The sequence below is a fragment of the Parus major genome, chromosome 5 (assembly GCF_001522545.3).
Source record: "Parus major isolate Abel chromosome 5, Parus_major1.1, whole genome shotgun sequence".
In the NCBI taxonomy this organism is placed as follows: Eukaryota; Metazoa; Chordata; class Aves; order Passeriformes; family Paridae; genus Parus; species Parus major.
Window position 1 is genome coordinate 9084908 of NC_031774.1, and position 21013 is coordinate 9105920.

General features: G+C 49.0%; 1 protein-coding gene across 7 annotated transcripts in view; it reads left to right on the forward strand.

Annotated features, from left to right (window-relative positions):
• The window catches only part of MICAL2 (microtubule associated monooxygenase, calponin and LIM domain containing 2), a 113036-nt gene that overhangs the window by 69001 nt on the left and 23022 nt on the right, over positions 1-21013 (forward strand). For 3 of the 7 annotated variants that reach the window (XM_015630690.3, XM_015630691.3, XM_015630689.3), the window contains exons 22-27: positions 66-146; positions 1465-1651; positions 2721-2809; positions 3115-3214; positions 17711-17891; positions 20441-20613. In XM_015630690.3, coding sequence (XP_015486176.1) covers positions 66-146; positions 1465-1651; positions 2721-2809; positions 3115-3214; positions 17711-17891; positions 20441-20613 — 811 coding nt within the window. Of the gene's footprint in view, positions 1-65; positions 147-1464; positions 1652-2720; positions 2810-3114; positions 7568-17710; positions 17892-20440; positions 20614-21013 lie in introns of those variants that run through there. The other 4 variants (XM_015630693.3, XR_001522134.3, XM_015630692.3 and 1 more) reach the window with 4 other exon arrangements.

Genomic DNA, 21013 nt, shown 5'->3' on the forward strand with positions numbered 1-21013 from the left:
TCACCGGAGCCTCCTTTTGGGCAGGGCTGTTTCTCCACTCTGACACTGTTCTGTGTTGAATCCAGAAGCGGTCTCTGGACAGAGCTGCAGGTTCTTGCCCCATTCCTCACTCTCCATCTGCTGCCTCCACTGCTCAGAGCTGTCAGGTACTGGGAAGCCAAGTAAGGTGTTGTGTTGTGGTGATGACCCTTTACTCACCAGCCAGCACTAAACTCAGCTTCACTCTAACTGTCTGATCTGTTAACACCGGTTTTAAAAACACATCTGTGTGCTTTGCCATTTGCATGGTTGTTTGTTTGGAAAGATTCACACTCTGAAATGATCCATCACAGCAAAATGGGTTGCTGATGGCAGATCTGGAACAGAATTCTCAACTTTTAAGCACAAGACTACGTGACAATGACAACTGTGAGTTCTGCTTAACATTAAAAAGTGTTTCCAGGGCTGCCTTTTGCTGGCAAGTGGAAGATGAGTTGTGTGGACTGTGTGATTGGGCTTTTCCTCCTCTGTGCCACGAGTGGTACCTCTCCTGTGGCAGCAGGGATGGAGGGAGGGAGAGGTGGTGATGGATGTGGCAGGTACAGCACTCTTCACCTGTAACCAGCCCTAATACAGCCGTGCAAAGTAACATCCTCATACCTGCCTCTGACGAGGAAAGGGAAGCCCAGGAACACCTAATCAACTTCTAGTTCACTTTCCTGTACCTTTTGCATGTATATCTATAGGGGATGAGATCTGTGGCAATTAAAGAATGTTAATTAGCAGCCTAAATTCAACAAACCTTCAAAATAGTTTCACTTTGTTAATAGGGGTTGTGTTTTGAATGCCTTAAAAATGCTCTGAACATGTGTGGCAGGGAACAAAGTGATTTTTGAAGCCAAGCAAGCCCCAGGGTGGGCTGTAGTCTCGGGGGGACACGGCTGTGGTGATGGGAAGGGTGGTTCAGACAACAGCGTTGAAGACTGTCTGCTTTTCCTCCTGGACCTTAAAGCACAAGCCTGCATTTTTCTCCAGAGTGGGTCTGAACTGAGTCTTCAGGGTGTTTTTGTGCTTGGCTGCAGATGCAGGTGTGCTGTTTGAGGCTGGTGAGGGCTGCCTTCACCTCCTGAGGGAGACACGAGTCCCTGAGCCAGGGCGGTGCAGGGTGACGAGGGAGCGCTCGCGGGTGATGCGGCTCTTGGACCTGAGTAATCCAAATATTGCTGAACTCCCAGAGGGAAACTGGGTGCAAGTGCAGCATCAGAGTCACCTCTCTAAAGTCCTTGTGATGTCTGATTTATTCATTGCTGCATGAACCTACAGAACTGCATAATTAGTCATGAAAAGGATGACTGTTGCTTGCTGGAGTTTTGCTTGGAGGGTGCTGTGTGACGCTTTGAGCAGCTGAAGCAGCTGCCCCCTTCATGAGGATTCCTATCTGGGTGTGGAGCCACAGCTTTGTGTTCTGTTTCTATCTTTGAACAGGGTTCTCTGCGAAAGGAATTCCCCAAGTCCATCGGGGGGAGTGACATCTGCTATTTCTGCAAGAAGCGGGTCTATGTGATGGAGAGGCTGAGTGCAGAGGGCCACTTCTTCCACAGGGAGTGCTTCAAGTGTGAAATGTGTTCCACAACACTCCGCCTAGGAATTTATGCCTTTGATGTTGAGGAAGGTAATGGAGGAGCTGTTGAGGAGTATTTGGAAATGCCTGAGTGCTGGTGCTTTCAGTGGAGCTAGGGAGGAGGAGCTCTGCCGAGCGTCCTTTTGTGTCCCTGCTGATCTTTCAGTCCTTGTGCTTGCAGTCCTGGGCTGGCAAAAGAGCTGAGTTATGACACACCTGAGCTTTAAATGAAGAAATCCACAGTGGAAAATAAGTTGAGTGACCAAAACACACTTAGTCCAGTCTCAGGTCAAAGTAAGGGTGGGGAGGGGGAGGGATGAGGTTTCTCCAATAATACAGAGTTATTCTTATCTCCATTTGAAACTGGCCATTAAATAATCTGCTCTATAAGGACAAGCCATAATAGTGGCAGATTTCCAGGGATGCAGGGAACGTGGGTTATTTCTTTTATGATGGTATGGCCAGCAGTGGAAAGCAGTAGGACTGGCCCAGCACAGTGGGATTTATTCCAGGCTGCTGTAGAACAAGAGGTTCAGATCTTGGCTGCTTCATCCCACCTAAATCCTGGGGTTTGCCTTTTTTTTTTCTTTTTTTAGTTTGGAAAAGAATTGTCAAAGTGAAATCAATTTCCTTTCCTCCTCCCAAAGTATTTGAGTAGATCAGAGTATTAACCTGATCTTCCTCTGCAAAAGGGTTAAAAATTCAAGGTCAAAGTGGTTCTTTTTCAGTGTGGAGAATCTGAAAAGATGTATTTTTGAGCTGATCATTTGACCTTTTTTTTTTCTTGTGTTGTTTTCATCTTGTGCTTGATGTCTTGTGTTGGCTTGTGACTTCATATTTATGGGATGCTGGTTGTTTTTGCTGTTTATTAATCTTATACCTGCGAGGTAGATAAATGACCTTGTGTTATTGAGCTGCAAATCTGGAAAAGAAACTTATTCAGAGCTGTTAATCAGAGTCAGTGCCAGGCTTCCCATTCTTCTGCTGCCCAACCATTCATGATCCTGGTTTTGGTTTTTTTTTAATAGATACAACAGTGATTTTTCAGTCCATATATGTGTAGATGTGTGTATATATGTGTAGAGAACATATCCTATAACGGATTTATTCCCTCTTGCAGGTAAATTTTACTGTAAACCTCATTTTACCCACTGCAAAATCAGTACGAAACACAGAAAGAGAAGGGCAACAATCCAGATCCATGGGAAGGTATGGAGTGATTTTATTGCTAATGCAATGCTGAGGCAGCTTTATGTGGGGTGCAGCGCTCCTCTGTGTGTGTGTGTGTGTTTTGTACCTCATGTGCAGTAAAATCAGTGCTCAAATAGAAACCTGCTGGCTGTGTGAGGTTGTCTGGTTCTCAGGGGAGTTCAGCTTTTCTGTGCACAAAGTGAAGTTGATTTTAGGAGCAGCTGGGAATGAGAACGTGCACAGAGCCTGGAGGCAGCGGCAGAATCGGGCGTGCCGTACGTCGCAGCGTGTTTAACACTTCTGTTTTCAATGTTTATCCCAAGGAGGCGATTGACACGTGGAAGAAGGTGGAAGCCAGGCCCACAGAGATCAGCACAGAAAGCACTTTGTCCACTGCTAGCAGCCCAGAGGACAGGTCCCCAGGTATCCTGACTTCCTTCTTACGGGGCGCGCTAAGCTGGCCCCTGCGGGTGAGCAGGGAGCTGCTGGACGTTCCCAGGCGCCTGGCTGACTGGATGCATGGTGTCCTGCACGCTGCCCAGCTCCATTTCAGGGACAATGCCTATAACTATACCTACCTGTACGAACTGCTGAGCCTTGGGGTGCCGCTGCTCTGCGCTCTCCTAGAGGTGCTGGCTCACATGTACCGGGAAGCGGAGCTGTCCCTCGAGAGCGTGCTCGAGTGCCTGAAAAGATTCTCTAGGCTCTGAATGCTCCTGCCTGTCCTGCTCGGTTGTGCCTTTCAGGTTTTCAAAATTAGCAGCCTGGCTGTTTTCTCCAGGGGGGTTTTTGGTTTTGGAGGGTTTTGTATTGGTTTCTCGTGCAATTTCACACGTGACTTCGTTGGATGGTGGATTCCTGCTGATGGAAGCGAGGTACAATCGAAATTTTCAACATAAAATGTACTGTATGTTAGAGCATGAAGGACAGTGTCCAAACACATTTCCAGAACATGGAGTCAGATGAAGGATATTTTCTAGATTATTCCCCACCCCCCAGTTTTTGTGACCAGACCATTGGAGAGGATGGTACATTTTGAAACCATTTTTCTCCCTGCCTACTCTCCCCAGCTTTTGTTTTTTTAAATTTTTTTCAGTTAGACCAAGAAAGAATGTGTGTTCTTTCAGGAATATTTCTGACAAATGACTAGGTTTTGAAACCTGAGTATGGCACATAGCTTTTTTTAAAATTTTATATTTTTTTTGCTTTTATGTTTGCTCTGGGTTATGAGGTTTATAACTCGCATGAATATGTTTCAAAAAAAATCATGTACATAATTCACATTGCTCCTAGCCATGCCTTTTACATTGCTTTTTGTGTGATGGATACCTTTTGTTGATAGTGGGTGTTCTGTTCTACTAATTTATTTGAAGTTTTTCAATAAATTTGAAGAACGAATGGTAGTTGAGTGAAGGCTTGATTGAAATTTTAAGTCAAAGGAACTGGTAGAAAGAAGTAGACCAGACACTCCTCGAGTCAAGGCTTCCTCATTTGGTGGCTGATATGAGGAATATCAATTTGTGGAGCACTCCTCTGTAACTGAGGTCGCTCCTGTTGTGCCTCTGGGCAGGCACTGCTCCCAGCAGCTTTTGGAAATTTTTTAAAAATACAGCTTTAGAACAAACATAGAAGCCTATAAATGTATTCTTAGGCCATAACTTCTTACTTGGGTAATTCATTTCAACGTGTGCAGCTGGTGGCAGAAAGGTGAAATTCTATTATCTGGAGCAGCAGATGAGTAAATTTAATTTCTTCTGGGTGTCCCTCAGCAAGGTTTAATCTGTTCAACAGCAAGGACTCAGTGACATCCCAGTGCTCATTACTGTCAGCCTAGCTAGCCAGCCAGGTAAGCGTGCTCCCTGCCTTCCAAGCACTTATTTATGTTCAGAAGTTTACCAGGAAATAGGTAAATCCTTAGACATGGCAATATGTGTAGCCTAAAATGAAAAGCATTTCTTTGGAGCCAGAAGGATGTGGCATAAACAATAGGAAATTCTGTTGTGTTCAGTTAGCACCAAAATCCAGATCACCTGCCAGTGCTCTCAAATGATTGCTGCTGCCTGTGGGCTGGCAGCTCTTGGGCTTTGTTCTTTTGGTTTTTGTTTTAATATAATGTGGGAAAAAGATTATTTGAATTGTTTTGCCTCTTAGGTGTGAAAAGGAAATGTTTCTGCTGTTTAAAATAAATGACAAACTGGATCTTTCTTCTAGCTAGTTTGACTTTCTTTAAACTATGAGGATGAGCTTTTCACATTTTAGAGTGGTTATGTATTTTGGGGAAAATTTGTTATTTTTTCTGTGCAGAACTTGAAAAAGTGCTTGAAGAAAATTTCTAGATGTGAGGTAGCATCCCCTTGACATAACTTGCCATTAATGCTCAACCATGTGTTCAGCCAAACTTTGCTGCAAGATTGAGTGGACACAGCAATAATTGCAGTTCCATGGTGGCCATCTGTGTATGTGTCATGGATCTGTACCCTTCTTACAGCATTTTAAAAAACCCCACTTGGAAACACTGTATTATTTTGAATTATTTGCTAATGACAGTAACTGTTTCACCCTAAAAAGGAGACAGTCTGCAGTGCAACACAGCAAACTTCTGAGTGGTCAAGTTCCCAAATTTGGGCTGCCATCAATTTTGGTTTCAGATTTTGTCAGTAGCAGAGTCTTGGGGAACACTTCTAACTAAAGTTTTCTCCTGCTGTTTCCTACAGCAGAGTGAGCATAATGGTAAACGTAGAGAAAATGGTGATGTAGTAAAAAACCTGGAAATCTCTGGTCAATGAACTTAAACCAAATGAATCTTACTAGTAGAAAGTGTAAAAATAAGATTTAAAAAAAAAAAATAAAAAAATTAAAATATGGTAATTGGTTTTATATGGATTTGTATAATGGGGCATAAATCCCTACATTTCCACAACAAAATTCAGGAACTTGCATAATGAAAATGTTTTCTGGAGGAATCTTAATTACCATGCATTTTCCATTGGGATTTTGCAGGTGATTCTGTTGGGAGGGTTATTTTATTGGTATCCAATTGGTAGATTTTTTTTATTTCTTTGCCCTATTGTTCTGCTAGTAATACTCATAGCTGCTTGTCCTCATTGATAATTGAATGAAAAAAGAAGGCAGTTTCATTTTGGCCAGTTATTCTTTGTACCAGTGTGATCTTCCTGATGCTTTCCTACATAACCAAGTGAAGTTCTGTGTTTTCTTCCCTGCTGTCTTCTCTGCCATCCTCCCTCATTGCTTTTAGTCCAATTCAACATTCCGGTGCTGCACCCGCTCACTGGCTGAAGCCTTTCTGCTCTCAGGTGATTTATTTTTTTTTCCAGTTCCAAAATTACGTGACTAACCCTTGTTGTTTGACAGCATTTCATTGTGTGTTTTGGGGGTTGTTTTTTAACTGTTGGAGCAATCTGTGTGTCTGGTATATTAATGGAGCTTTGGCATGATTATTTAACCTGTTGCTGAATTCACAGTTCTAGAAAAGGTGATGTCTGTGCTCTTTGTAGGGAATGTTTTTCTCTCTCTCTGTGCATGTGTGCTTCCCTGTGCCTTTAAGGTAAGTTAGGCAAGCCAAGGGTCTCCTGAAAGAACTCGTTAAAGGTGTATTTCTGTCAAAGAAGGGAAGGAAAGCTTTGCAGTGAGGTGAGGGGTGGTGTTCCAGCAGATTCTCTGGTTAGCAGGAGAGCTGTCTGCACCGAGCTCCCCCAGTCCGTGAGGCAGCAGTGGCTGAGCTCCTCCCTGCCTTCCTCCTGGAAAGGTGTCTGAAGGGTTTCTGCAGAAAATCAGCCAGATCCATGCAGATTGTGCTCTTCCCTCCAAGTGCCAGCGTAGGCAGCCCCAGAGGTGCTGTGGTTCTCAGGCTGAGCTGTCAGTGCCCCAGCTCCCAGGGGCTCTGGTTGGGTGCCTTTATCACCCTCTGTGTGTGCCACTGCTGCCTGGGTTCCTCTCACTGCTGAGCACTGCCAGCCCTCCCCAGGAGCAGCTCCCACCAGGGTTTTGTGTGCAGGTTTTACACATTGCCATTGCTGCCATCACAGTCTAGAAGGGGAAATGATCCCAGCAAGAGCTCAGGCTGAGCAGGAGTGCACTCAGGGTCTGGCTGATGTGCTCATGGCCCAGCTGAGCATCCCTCTCACAGGGAAGGGCCTTGGGGAATTGATCCTAGGAGCAGTTCTAGGAGGGGCCAAGCCTCCTCTGCCATCTGTCCCACTTCACACACCTCAGGCAGGAACGTGGAAGGCAGCAGAGCCCCGTGCTCCTTACCTTGCTGCTGTGTTTGCATGGCTCAGCCACCTGTATTTATTTATTTGTTTGTGTGGCTCCTGGCATGGCTCGATGGCTCTGACAGTCCCCACGCTGTGCCCACACAGAATCTCTGTCTTTCAAACGTCCCTTCCTGCACTGGGGTCAGGCTCCCAGTGGATTTCAGGGCTGCACTGTGTTGTTACAAAGCTCAGCATGCTTTAATATGAAGGTCCTGACATAAAGGTCTGCCATTTCAAACCACTTCCTACTGCTGTGTTTTTTACTCTCTGTTGCAGAGTCTTCCTTGCTCTTCCTGCCCAGTGAGGATTCTGTCCTTCTCCTCCTAAATCTTCTGTCTTCATTTTACTTCATAATCCTAGCTGAATATTTTTATTAAATAGTTTTTAACTCTGTATTTAAATTTTCACATGGAAATTCTGTATTTTGCACACGATGAAAATTGTTTTAGCTTTATTTATGATATCTGCTGTAAACAAAAATAAATGTAGTTCTTTATAAGTCTCCTTGTTTCATCTCTTCCTTTTATAAAAGTTTCCTGGGTACAGAGACTTTGTAGTGACTTGATGCTGGTTTTGCACCTTCCTCTTGTGGTGGATGCTGTGGTGTTCCCCTGAGCCCGGGGGGCTCTGTGCTGCTGTCACTGCATGTGTGTCCCTGCTGCAGGGGATGCACATCAAGGTTCCTGAGGAGCTCCAGGGTGACTGGTGCTGGGATTTACCCTCCCTGGGGATGAGGAGCCGGTGTTGGTGGGCATGGGGCTTCCACAGACAGCATTGTCCTCCTCCCTGGCCTCTGCCACCTTTCCTTGCACTGTTGTTTCACCTGTTCACTGTGCCATAGAGGTAATAAGCTGATGTGTTTGGATTTTTTGTTGTGCTCAGGAGAAGCAGGTAATAAGCCAGGATAAATCTTTCCCTGTGCTACTCCCAGTATCTTCTGGACCCCTGGAAGCTGCAGCCCCTGGTGACCCACTGCCTGTTAATTCAATTAAAACAAATTGCCTTGTTTTATTGAATTATTTAAAAAAAACTTAATATTTTAAACTGGTGATGGAATTATTTTTAAACAACAGGTTCTCCAAAAGAGCTTTCCTAAGTCTTCCTCCCCTTCATTTTCTTTCTTTTGCTTACTCTGCAATTCTTAACCTCTTCCTTTGCATTCTGAGAAGAAAACAAATCCCAGAAAGAATAGTCCCAAGAGTTTAATGGAGAGATTGTGTGATTTTTTTTTAAAAATGAATTAAAACTGAGCCTCACAGGAGTTGTTTGAATGACAGAAATGATTTTTTTTCATTGTTGCTAAAGACAACATTGCCAAAGAAGAACAAATGTTATTCTCAATGAACTATTCCATCTTCCCTGCCAAAGGAAAAGCCACCAGGCACAGTAAAAGTTTGCTGTCCAAGAGGGAGAGATATCCACTATGAAAACATGGGGCAACAAATACCACTGAGGACAATACTTGGCACTTAATCGTAACAGACACAGCAACTGGGGTAAAACTGGATTTACTCTTTGCTCACTTCACAGTTTGAGGCAGAGGCAGTGGCAGGGAAACATCAGAAGAGGTTTTTTCCCTGCAGAAGGTGATGATTTGTTTGGCACTGAAGCGTTGAGAGGCATCAGATGTTCATGCTGTTCTCATAAAGTCTCACTCCTTCCTGCTAAAATCTCAGTACAATAACTTGGAACTGGGGTGGTGCTGGGGTCTGGATTTATTTCTCCCAGAGATGCAGAAGGCCCAGGCAGTCAGAGCAGAGGGATTTACCCAGGCAGTCAGAGCAGAGGGATTTACCCAGGCAGTCAGAGCAGAGGGATTTACCCAGGCAGTCAGAGCAGNGGCAGTCAGAGCAGAGGGATTTACCCAGGCAGTCAGAGCAGAGGGATTTACCCAGGCAGTCAGAGCAGAGGGATTTACCCAGGCAGTCAGAGCAGTAGCCAGTCTGTCAGCAGAGGGGTTTACCCTGCAGAGACAGCCCATGGACGAGGCAGGACGCGGTGTCTGCATCAGAAACCAAACAGACAGGAGGAAGTTGGTGTTGGTTCCCTCCCTCTTGGTCGAAGTTCCCCCACAATAAAAGCCCCTGCTCCTGTTTTGCAGCTGGTAGTGCTGCAGAGGGGGAGCCTGCTGGGTTAAGCTCAGTGTGGTCACAGGTGACACTGGCAGGCTCAGGAGCTGCTCTGTCTTTCCTCCTCTTCACGCTGCTTCAAACGGCTTCTGAACTTGTCTGTTGCCACGGGGGCCTTCTGGATTGAAAATAAGTACAGAGATGTGCCTATTTTCTTGATTAAATTTCTTTTTTTGTAAAGCCTGGCTAAACCTTTCATTCTCAAAGCCAGGCAGCATTAACTGCCTAGGTGTCTGTTAATGAAAATCAAACATGTCAGCGTTCACTAAAGGTAACCCACTTTTATTATAATTATGCTAAGCCTTTAAAATTAAAAAGGTCTTGCAGGTTCTAAACATACTTGATTTGAATAGAAGAATACAGACAAAACTTCTTAAAATTGCTCAAACACCAGCCTTTCATTAACTCTACCAAGAAGAGTAATTTCTGTTCCTCTGAGTTTCTTCTAAATTGCTACAGCTGTAAAATGCCAGTGAAAGTTGCTTCTGTGTGACTTCCAACTTCAAGCAAAGACTATGATCTGCATTTTTCCACAGCATTGTGGCAGTTAGTTACTGTAATTGGCTTTAATCCACTCCTGGCTCACTCATTCTTCACATTCCAATCAAAACATTGAGTTTTGAAATGCACTGTGTTCTGCATTAGTGTTTATGTTTTCGAAGACATGACATGTTTGCAGATGACTTGATTTCTTTTTTGCCTGAAAGATCATGTCACTGAAGATGAGAAGGCATTATGTATTAATGCCTGATGCAAGCATACGTATCAGTCATGTAAATATTTCCCCAAAGTCTCTGTCCTTTTCTTCATGAACTGTGCTCACAAAAAAAGAAGGGAGGTTTTCATCTCCTCAGGTGGTGGGCTCTGAACTTGTTTGAAATGGATGGAATTTCTGAAATGTTTTCTTGAAATGTGAAATGATGACATTTCTGTGTTGCTATAGTATTGGATTTGCCCTTTCAGCATTTGTTCTGCAGGTATTCATTCATTCATTCATGTCTTTGTTTTAAGGTTTTTGGTGCCTTGAATCTGTGTCCAAAAATAGTATTTTGACAGACACTGGAAACTGAAAGTGTTGCTGCTGCTGCTGCATTCCAAATTCATAATTAATACATGCCTTAATATACCAGACAAACACAGATTGCTCTGATTAATTATATATTTACTCTACAATGATAGAAGTACTGTGCTATCATAGCAGGTTTTGTTTGAGAATCAGTTTTTCCTGTAGACACATATTCAGTACATCTAGTAGGTTTCCTCCAAAGTTCTTTTTTTTCTCCTTTGTCTCTGTTAATTTTTGTTCAGCTTCTATTAGCACATAAATGTGCACTGTCCCCTCAGATGCATTAAACAAATCATGGGGCTCTCTGGCTTTGAGAGCTTCAAATTGCCTGGTTATATTTTGTGCCAGAATTCAGAAGGGTTTGCTTACAAAGTAAGTGATGGAGACTTGGGAAAAGTGTTTTGCTGCTGCAGAACTCGTGTAGGAGCTGGCCTGGGCTCACAGGAGAGGGGGGGAGATGGTTTCCTGGCAGGGGGACGGGAGGAGGGGGCTCATCCCTGTCCCAGGGATGGAGAAGAGAGCAGGAAAGCGGGCAGGGCCCCAGGAAGCTCAGTGCCACCCCAGGGGAATCAGGAGCAGCAGTTCCCTTTGCTCTCTGCCATGGCTTAGCCACAACAAAGTGGGAATTGCTTCTGTTAGAAGTGTGAAGCGAGAGTGAGGAAAAAGGAGTTGGCAAGGACTGAAATCTGTGAAATGTCAGCCATTGTACCTTTTGTGGGAATCCTTTTCCAAGGGCAAGAACCTGCCTGGTGCTATCTGAGGTGAGATGAAAAGTCGAGGCTGGGACAGGACATGAGTTTGGGAATGCTGCTGGAAGCCTGAGAGGCTGCTAAGGCAGATGTGTGGAATACCTGAGTGGGTTCCCAGCTCTGGCACAGGCAGTGCTCCCTGTGTGCTTTGAGCTCAGGCTGCAGGATGCAGCTGAAGCTCTGGCAGGTCTGAGCTTGGGTTTCACTCCTGTGGGCTGCTGAGCCCTGTATTCCAGCAACACCAAGGTCTAACCAAGCTGGAGGTGTTTCCTGTGCTTCCCTGGAGGGGCTTTTCAGTGGAGCATCTTTGTCCTTTGTCCATGCTGGACCGAGGCACGTGGGGAGCAGCCACTCCTGAGAGTGATGCCTGACAAAGCTGACCTGGAGCAGAGGATGGACAGAGCTAAGAATAAAGCAGGGATTTATTGAAAGGCCTCAAAGGACTCACCTTGGGCAGTAAAGGAACCTGGGCTGCACCCAGGATGGACCAAAAATGGTCACAAAATGCACAACTGCTCACAAGGTCTCACATTTTTATCAGTTTTGGTCCATCTGCATGTCGGGGTTCATTGTCCAATTCCAGCTTCAGGTTATGGAAGTTAATTAATTAAGGAAGTTAATTAAGGAATATGGAGTCCCATCCTTGTTTTCTCTCTCCAGCCCAGCGTTGTCTCTGCTTCTGGGCCTGAAACTTGTAGTGATTGTCCTTGGTACCAAGGTGGAGAAGGAATTGTTGTGTCTGCCTGCTGTGTGAAGAGAGCTCACTGACACTGAACATGAAGCTCAAAACTCCACAGCTGGGCAGCTCAGCATCTGAAGAATCTGAAAGCTGAACCTTGAGGCATGAGGAGGAGCTGGTCAGAGGCAGCTGCCCGGAGCCAGCCATGCCTGAGCCGCTTGGCAGGGGCTCCTGGTGGGGAGGGAAGGATTTTGGGCAGAGCCCAGGCTTTGTGCCGCTGTGGGCAGCACGTGCTGTGGGGAGGAAGCGCCGTGCCCGCTGCAGCTGCCCCAGCAGGAGCTTGGCTGTGCTCGAAGCTGGCGGCTGCCCAAGGCCTCGTCACCTCCGTGCCAGGTGGCAGCAGTGTGGTTTGGCTTGGCAGATGAGTCAGGAGCAGCAGCAGGCCGCAGTCAGGCTGCCTTGTGAGGCAGGACTCGGCACCAGCAGCATCTCCTGCTCGTGTCTGGGTCCAGCCCCAGCACTCAGACGCTGCAGTGAGCAGCCTGTGCAGATGGTGATCAGACAGGGAGCCAGAGCCTGTGCTGAGCCCCGGGTGGAGCTGAGCCTCTTTGGACAGGGCTGCTCCTTTGGGCACCCCTCTGAAGGGGACCCTGCCAGGGACTCTGGGGGACCGGGATGTTCCCAGCAGGGCAGCAAAGCCCACAGTCACCACCAGAGCACGGATTCATGGCCAGGGCTCAGGGCTGGCAGCATCTGTGCCTGGAACAGACAGCAAGGGTCTCTCCACTGCTGTGCTGCACTGCCAGCTGGGCCCTCAACCCAAAGGATTAGCAAAACCTCTTGAGATCCCAGACTCCCTGATCCCACATCCCAGGAGATTCCTGCATTCCCATTTCTGGGGGTTGGCATGGCTTTGGCTCTCCCCGCTGTGGGGACCTCACATTTCACTGCTGTGCTCCTGCCTTGGGCACGGTGCTGGTTTTGAAGCTGGTTTTTGGAGCTGTTACAGGACAGGGATGCTGCCTGAAGGCCCTGCCTGATGCTGGAATGCATCCACACTGAGGCTGCCATTACAAAAAAATTATTTAAAAAAGAAAAATGAAAAATGCTTTTTAGGTAATGGATTATCAGTCTGTGAGCAATGTGAATTTTACAAGCCTGGCTTTGAGAGAATCAGGCTGCACTGAACTTTGAGCGAGTAGAATCTGCCTGCTTTTGGTTAACAAGACAATGCCTTGAGCCTGTGAGCTTCCTGAAGGGCTCAGCCAGGGAGGACATCTCCAGAGAGATGGAGGAGAAGGGCTTTTATAATGTCTCTGTCCCTCCCTGCTGCATCTCTGACTCATTCGAGGCCTGGTGCAGACATTGCTGTCTCAAATGCAAAGGTGAGCTGGCACCACATTGAATTAAAACACTTGGCATGACACTCAACAGAGGGTAAAACTATGTTTTACTGGAAATGGCTTTGTGTCTCTATCTGCCCTTGGGGTCTGCAGGGGCTCTTTGGCCAAGCCCATGGGTTGGAGTGAATTTTGATCAGCCCTGGCCTCTGGGTGAGAGCCAACCCAGGTACAAGCCCTGCAAGCTGAAGCCTTAGGAATACTTCTCAGTCACCACAGGGCTTAGCTAAGTCCTGGCCCTGTAAGGAAAACAGTTGTTTCCCTGCCCATGTGAGGAGGATGAGGTGAGTTTTGAAATGAGGACAAAGGAGAAATTGTGTTTATCCACATTTTTCATTGTGTTTGAGTGGGAAGGCCCAATGAATACGTGATTGTTCTGTTCAAATCACTGGCTGTGTTGCTGCTGTTTAAGTAGCTGAAGGCAGCTAAGCTTCACTGCTTGCATAAAAAAAATTAAAAACCAAACCAACAAGCAAAAAAACCACCACAAATCCTAAAGCCATGTTCTTTGCTCTAAATGCAGGTCAGTCAAAGACTGGGGCAGGGTTATGGATGAGAAGGACCATCGTGTGTGGGGGAGAGCAGAGCAAGGAGGAAGGTAACAGCTGAAGGAATGGGAAACATCAATTCCTTTGCTGCTGTCAGCAAGCTGGAGCTGGGCAGACCCAGAGCAGCAGGAACAGCCCGAGCTGTGCTGGCTGCAGGACCCACAGCTCCCGGAACAGCAGAGCCCTCAGCACAGGCAGGGTTTGGGAGCTGCAGCACCCACCCAGGGCACAGCTGGCTGGCAGCAGTCCCCACTTCACCCACTGCTGGTGTGTGCTGGTGTCACACAGTGCTCTGACAGGGACACTGCACTGACCCCTTCCCACACCACCTCCTCCAGCCCCTTCCAGGGGTGAGCTCTGTGTTTGGTGAGGATTAGCAGGGACTCCCTCCAAGGAGTGCTGTGGGACAGGCAGATTCCTGCTGGAAGGCTTCAGTGTGCTGAGGCACAGGGAGCAGGAAATGTGCAGTGAGGAGGATGGAAATGAAGCCAGACCTTGCACAAATGCTGTTTTTGGGGACTGCTCCCTGAGGACTGGGGTTTCCTCTGAGAACATCCCTGCATGGCACACCTGGCACAGGCTGCATTGGGGCTGTGCCTTTTCCATCCTGCATGGGCACCTCTGCAGCTGTCACTTGTTACCAGGCTCAGTTCCTGTGACTCAGTCTCTTGGCTTCTAATAGAAAATCTCCTGTCCTGGGGAGGAAATGATTAGGGTGCTCTCTTCTGGGAGATCTGGGCCTTGAGAACAAGAGGGGACCTCATCAAAGTCTGTCAGTACCTGAAGGGAGGGTGGAAAGAGGGCAAAGCCAGGCTGTGCTCAGTGGTGCTGAGCACTAGGACAAGAGGCAATGGACAGAAACTGGGGCACAGGAGGTTCACCTGCACATGAGGAAGAGCTTCTTCACTGTGCAGTGGCTGTGCAGAGGAGCAGAGAGGTGTCCCTCACTGGGGATGCTCAAGAGCCAGGCACAGACTGAGGAAAGGACTTGAGCAGCAGCAGCCTGAGGTGCTTTGCTGCCATTCTGAGGTCCCGGCAGCCTCAGCCTGCACTGTGATAGGAATTGGGGCACTGAGGTTTGCAGCCTGGTTTCCACCCTGAAGTCAGAATTCTGGAAGATCAGGGTCCTCCTGCCCAGCCTTGCTGTGCTGCTGTCCCACTGAGGACCTTGCTGGTGCTGGGCTGTTCGGGATTCAGGGAGAGCTGTGGGGCTGGAACTTTCTGAACGACCTGCTTCTAATTGAGCCTAACATCTACGTGTGCCTCACCTTTGGTAAGGCTCAGCCTGTGGGCTGATTGAGCAGAAATTAGTTCACACAGCCCTTCTTCTCTAACTGTGCAAAACGAGGAGCTTTAGAGAAGCCCCAGGTGTCTTTTTGAGCGCTTTGTTGGTGTCAGAAGGAGCCTTTTCCTGCTGAGGGGTGTGCGTGGTGCTGGCCCGTGGTGCTGGCCCGTGGTGCTGGCCCATGGTGCTGGCCCATGGTGCTGGCCCATGGTGCTGGCCCATGGTGCTGGCCTGTGGTGCTGGCCCATGGTGCTGGCCCGCTGGCCGTGTTCACGCTGCCCTGGGCCAGCAGGTGACAATGGCCAGGGGCACCCTGGCTCCTGTAGTCCAGCCTGTGTCTGGACTGGCCACTGTGTCCCCCAGGAGCTCAGGGGGGGCTGGCAGCAGCACATCCCCACTGCCTCGCTCGCTCCTCGTGTCCTCGCGGCCTGGAAACTCCGCTGCTTTCGGGAGGGACCGGCTGGGGGTGTAACATCCTCAGGGCCCACAAACAGCCCCGATGATGGGGGCATCTGGGACATCTCTGCTTTCCCTTTGAGCCTGTTATCCAGGGCACAGCCCTGTGGTGAGGGACAGAGGTTCTGGTGTGAAACTTCCCACGTGCCCTGCAGAATGTGTAAGCCAGGGTTGGAGTGTACGTGAGGGTGTCCCATGCACTGAAACACCAAGGTGCTCCAGTCTCTGCTTTTGTGGAGCTGACTGCAACATCATTTATTCAATTTATAAGCTACGCTACAGGTACTGATAAAATATGTTAGTAAGGAGTGTGTTTGCTTTCAAATCCTGGAGTGCTTTGGGTGGGAAGGGACCCACAGAGGACTGGTGCCATGGGCAGGGGTGCTGCTGCAGGATGCTGCTCTTAAACCTGGCTGGCATCGCTGTGGATGGAAACTTGACTTGCTCAGAAAGTTAAAACTTCACTGCTAAAACAGCTTCCTGAGACAGTCAGCTCCTGGGTGCAGAGTTCAAGAAGGGGAGAGATTGTGATGCCAGAAAGAAATTTACAACAACAACAAAAAAAAAGAAGACTGCAATAGCAAAAAAAGCACTGAAATTTACCTCTTTGGAGAGGTAATGGTGCCATCATTGGTGTTATCTGGTGTCCTGGATGGCACCCTGAGGTCCTTCACCAGCTCTGACCATTCCATGTCCCTAATGGTTGGAAACTGGATGTGCAGCGAGCTATTGCAGAGGGATGTGGTGACTGGAAGTGTGTTCTCGTCCAGGAACTGGGCTGGGAGTCACTGTAGGTTGTCTGTCTGTCTGTCTGTCTGTGGGTTTTGATGGTCTCCAGCTGTGTGTCTGTTAGTCATAAACATGTTTTCTCCTCTCTCCTGTTAGCGTGGCAGGGAAAGCACAGTGTGTGGGGTGGGAAGGAACACACAATTAACACAAGGAACATTGCAATGGCAAAACTGACTTTCTTTAGCAGCCTCTTGGAGTGACCTTGGGCAGGGTTTATTGCCAGCATGGCTACAGAACTGAAGGAAAGAGCTAGCAAACTGTTATTGTGTTTGCTTGCTCTGATTTTCATGTAAAATGCTCCATCATTTAAGGAGGAAGTTGAGTCAAAGGATTTGGGGTTTACAAATTGGCTCAAAACAGTGATTTCCACTCAGCTGCTGGAGCCTACATCATCCTTGGGTGGGTGGCCAAACTAGAAGTCAGACATAAAAGTCAGAGAGACATGAATTTCTTCCCATCTGCCAGAGGAAATGAAACCTCTGCAGTCAAGAACCCCGTGGCTGCTGTGGTGCTGTTGAGCTGGGTGTAGAGCCCAAGACCTACATGTTATAGGCGGAAACTCTTGCAAGGAGAAGGATGGGGTGAGTGCACTCTGCAATAAATAGAGCGAGTGCACTGCAAATTAAATAGAAGTTTAATTGATGTTAACTAGATGGTTTGCTGCAGTAGATGAGAAAATAAGCCATGTCCCAGGTGTGGTATTTCCCCCCTCTTATGCAGGTGTAATTTAGAAGCACTGGTGTTGAATTGGATGCAGTAAAAGCACCACACATGGGCAGAGAACCAAGCACAGCCACTCTCCTGGAGCTTGTCATTTGTCCCTTCTGCACCACGCCCCAGGGAACTTCGCAGCTGATATGTTTGTATCTGCTTGGGTGGGAACTTGTGGATGGATAAGGTTGCTCAGAAATTCAGGATTTCACAGGGAGAGATGATCTCCTGTTTTAATCACTTGGGGTGAGCGAGGGAAACATGGCTTTATTCTTATTGCCCCTGCCTGAATGTGAAGTTCAGGGATAGCACTGTTCAGCTGCTGGGAGGCTGCTGCTTTTCACAAGTCAGGGTTTGTGTTTGCTGTATGAAATCAAACATAGCCTGAAGGGTCTGCGTTTATTTTGCTCACTGCCGCTGTCCTGAGCTGAGCTAAACTTGCAGTGTGAGGCTGAAGGCTCAGCCACCCAAGCAAGGTTGCTTCATCTGCCTCCTGCCACACGGGCAGGTGCACAAGGGGGTGGAAAAGAGCCCAGAAGTCCCTGCTGGTGTGGCTGCCACTGCTGCCACCAGGCTGATGTCCATCCTGCCGGGCAGCGCCAACACCCGCAGCTGCAGGAGCTCAGGCTGCTCCTGAAGGTTCCTTCTCTCTGGATCCCAGCTGAGGAGCCCTGGCAGGGCAGGGCTGGGCTGGAGGGGTGTTTTAGGCTCTCGGTGCACACACCTTGCCTCTGGGGACAGTGCAGGGCCCCGGGCAGACACCACCAGCCCAGGGCCACCTGCTGGACTGCCCCCTCCCCTAACAGCCTGCTGTCACCTTTGTGCCTCCCCAGGCTGCTGCCTGCCCGTGGCTGACGAGCCCAGCTCCCCCAAGAAGGCGAAGAGCAGCGAGCTGGAGCGCTGGCTGCCACCCCCGTCCCCCGAGTGGGCCATCGTGAGGGTCATCCCCGAGGAGGAGATGGCTGAGCACAACCTCCTGGCCGTCAGAGTCATGGTCACCAGCGATGCCAGCAGGTACCTCCCAACACCAGCACACCTGCAACAGCAGCTTGCTTTTCTCTGCAATGCTGAAGAGAATCATAACCAAGTGTACTACTGCATGTATGTACAGCTGCTGGGGGGAAAGAAGCGAACAGAAAGCTCACCACAGATGCTCAGAGTAACAATTGTTCTTGACCACAGCCTTAAATCCCCACAAGGCACGTGAATCACTTTGCAGGAAATCTCCAAACGTTCCCACCCCACACAGGGGCCTGAACCAGAGGGATAAACATTGCTGTGACAGGTTGGGTTTGGCTCTGGGAACAGACAGGTTTTGGTGCACAGGGATTCGGGCAGTGGGAGTGTTGTGGCAAAAGTGCAGCCTGTGACGTGGCCACCTCCCACCTTGGGCCCCATCCTGCAGCTCCACACCCTGGGCTTGGAGAGCCTGCCCATCCCTGAGAAATCTGAAATTTGATGAACCTTGGAGAGCTGTCAGAGGAAGCCCTATTTCTGCACTCTCATTAGAATACATTTGCTTTTGGGCAGGCTTCTGTGGCAGTTCATTCCAGCTAAAGATTAGATTGGTATCCCCTGAGTAAAGCACTTTTCCTTACTGAGAACTAAAAAGTAAGAGGGGGAGTGAAAAACAAAAAGGCAACCCCAAGTGTTGCCAACACTGCTGCTTTGCAGAGAAGCTGATTCTGATTCCTGTTCTGATTCTCTGCACACCTGTCTGTGGTGCTGTGTGCAGCTTCTGGAGAGCAGCCTGCCTCTGAGAAACACGACTTTCTGCTGTCCCCAAGGTGGCTGGAAATGGGGTTTGTGCTGTGAGCTCTGGCTGCTCTTACAGGGAGGGCTGAACATGTCCATGGGGAAATGGAGAGCACAGGGAAGGGTTTCCCACCTGTTTGCCAGCTGCCCTGCAGGGCTGCTCCCATCCCCTGCAGCAGCGAGGAGAGCCAGCTCATCCCCCTGATCAGCTGGAGGATCAGCTCCTTTCCCTGGGAAAACGACCCAGCTCAGTGGCACAGCTTTGAGTAGTGATCCCTGTTCCAGCAGAGATGAGAGGAGAAACCTCGTGCTAGAGCGCTTACCTCCTTGCTGGCCAAGGAAAATACACGTTCTGCTCTTTAAAACAGAAAGATATCAATCAATGTTAATGGCAGGGCTTTTTCTTTTTCTTTGGTGTGGCATTCTGCCCGATCTCAGTGTGGTATCTCTCCATGCACACAGGGTGTCGGCTGTCAAAGCCTTCATATATTTATATTTTTTATGTATATATGCCTATATCTATCTGTATGGTTGACACCGCTTGAAATCCAGCTTAGAAAGTGTGTTTTAGCATGAAATCCAAGGCCACTCTCTGCTGAGAGAGCAGTGCACCTGGAGAGGTGCTCCCTTCCCTGCTGTCCTGCCTGCCCTGGCCTCCCAGCTTTGATCTGGGTGAAGCTGGGAGCCGGGACTGGTGGGTGCTACCCAAATGTGTGGCTTTATTCGGCCTGCAGCCTCTCCTTTACCTCTTCTTCCTCCTGGGTTTCCAGAACCAAGCTGCTTTCTGCTGGATAAACACGGAGCAACGTTCTCCTGCCACGCCAGCAGGACTGGGCACGGTGTGAGCTCCTCTGTTTTTGAGGCACAGCCATGAATCATCACAGTAAAACCAAGAATTAGGTCAGCAGTATTGTTTGTGTTCAGAAGAGGATGAGTGGGATCCTGCTGCACAATTTATGGGAGTGTGGTCACATCAGAAGAGCTGACGGTGTCTGCTCCCTACAGTCTGGGCTTCAGAGATGAAAGAAATGGCCTGGCTATTAGAGAAAGGGCTAATAATCACCTCAGACAGCTGTTGTGCCCTGAGGCAAGGTCAGATGTGCACGTCATCCACATGTGTGTGTCTGTGTGGTGTGTTTTTAACTGCATTTACACAAGGGGATGCCAAATGTGCCGCTGTGACCAGCTCAGGTGCCTCCCTGTGCTGTCAGTGCTACCTGGGCTGGCCCAGCGGCTCCTAGGAGCGAGGAGAGTTTGTTTCCTCCTCTCCCACAGACACCTTTTGCACGTTTGAAGGCTGCTCAGGTAGCTGCTGAAGGTGCCCCACTCAATCCTCTCTCTCTGGGTTTATGCTTTCAATTTTCTCCAGCTTCTGGACTCAGCCTTGCTTGCTGGGCCTCTGCCTGTCCTCACGCCTCTCCTCCGGGCTTCCTTCTCCTCTTATTTTCAAAAATCTGCAGGGAAAAATGTGCGAAGTGTGGAGTTTTGACCCTCGAGCGTGGTTTGCAGGCCCATCACGCTGGCCATGCTGTTCCCCTCAGCTGTCCCTGCTGCCCAGGATTGCAGTGTGAGGGGTTCAGCCCCGGCCCCTCACAGCAGCACCTCAGTTCCAGCCTCTGCAGGTGCTGACGGAGCAGGGACAGCGGGGCTGGCAGCACCACTCACAGTCCTGGCACAGCGGGGAGGGAAGGGGGAAATGAGGACACCTTTTTCTCTGAAAGGCCTGCAGTGCTGTGGGTGCTGCCTGCAGTGCTGTGGGTGCTGCAGCCCTGCCATGCCCCGCTCCCAGCTCGCCCTTTTCCCTGCAGCTCGGAGCTGGACTCTGACCTCAGCGGGGACTCCTCCAGCTCGGAGCCGAGCGAAGGCCTGCCCTCGCTGCCGGAGCCCCGAGCCTGCTCCAGCCCCATCCAGAGGTGGGCACCGCTCAGCAGGAGCCCCGAGGGGCCCAAGGAAAGTTCCAGAACATCCAAAGTCGCGGATGGTAAGCAGCATTCTGAGCCTGCTCCAGCAGCTCTCCCGAGGGTGTGGGCAGGACTGGGGAGGCTTTTCGGAGCGGAGGCTGTTCCCTGCAGTGGGGCCAGGTTGTCTTTTGGGGGGTTCTGCCTTTTTGGTGCCGTAACTCGAGCACCATTTCCATGGTGCAGGGTGACCTGGGGGAGCTGGGCCTGGCTGGCAGGGCTGGGATGAATGTTTTCCCACCCCTAAAATGTACCTGCAGCACTGCCCAGCCAAGGGTGAGGCTGGGAACCAGCAGAGAGCTCTGCCTGCCACAGTTTGGCTTTCTGCAGGTGGCTGCTGAAGGGTTTTGTAGCTGGTGAAAGCACAGGGAGGAAAGGATACGGCTAGCAGGGAGGTGGGGAGAGGTTTGGGAACAATCTCCC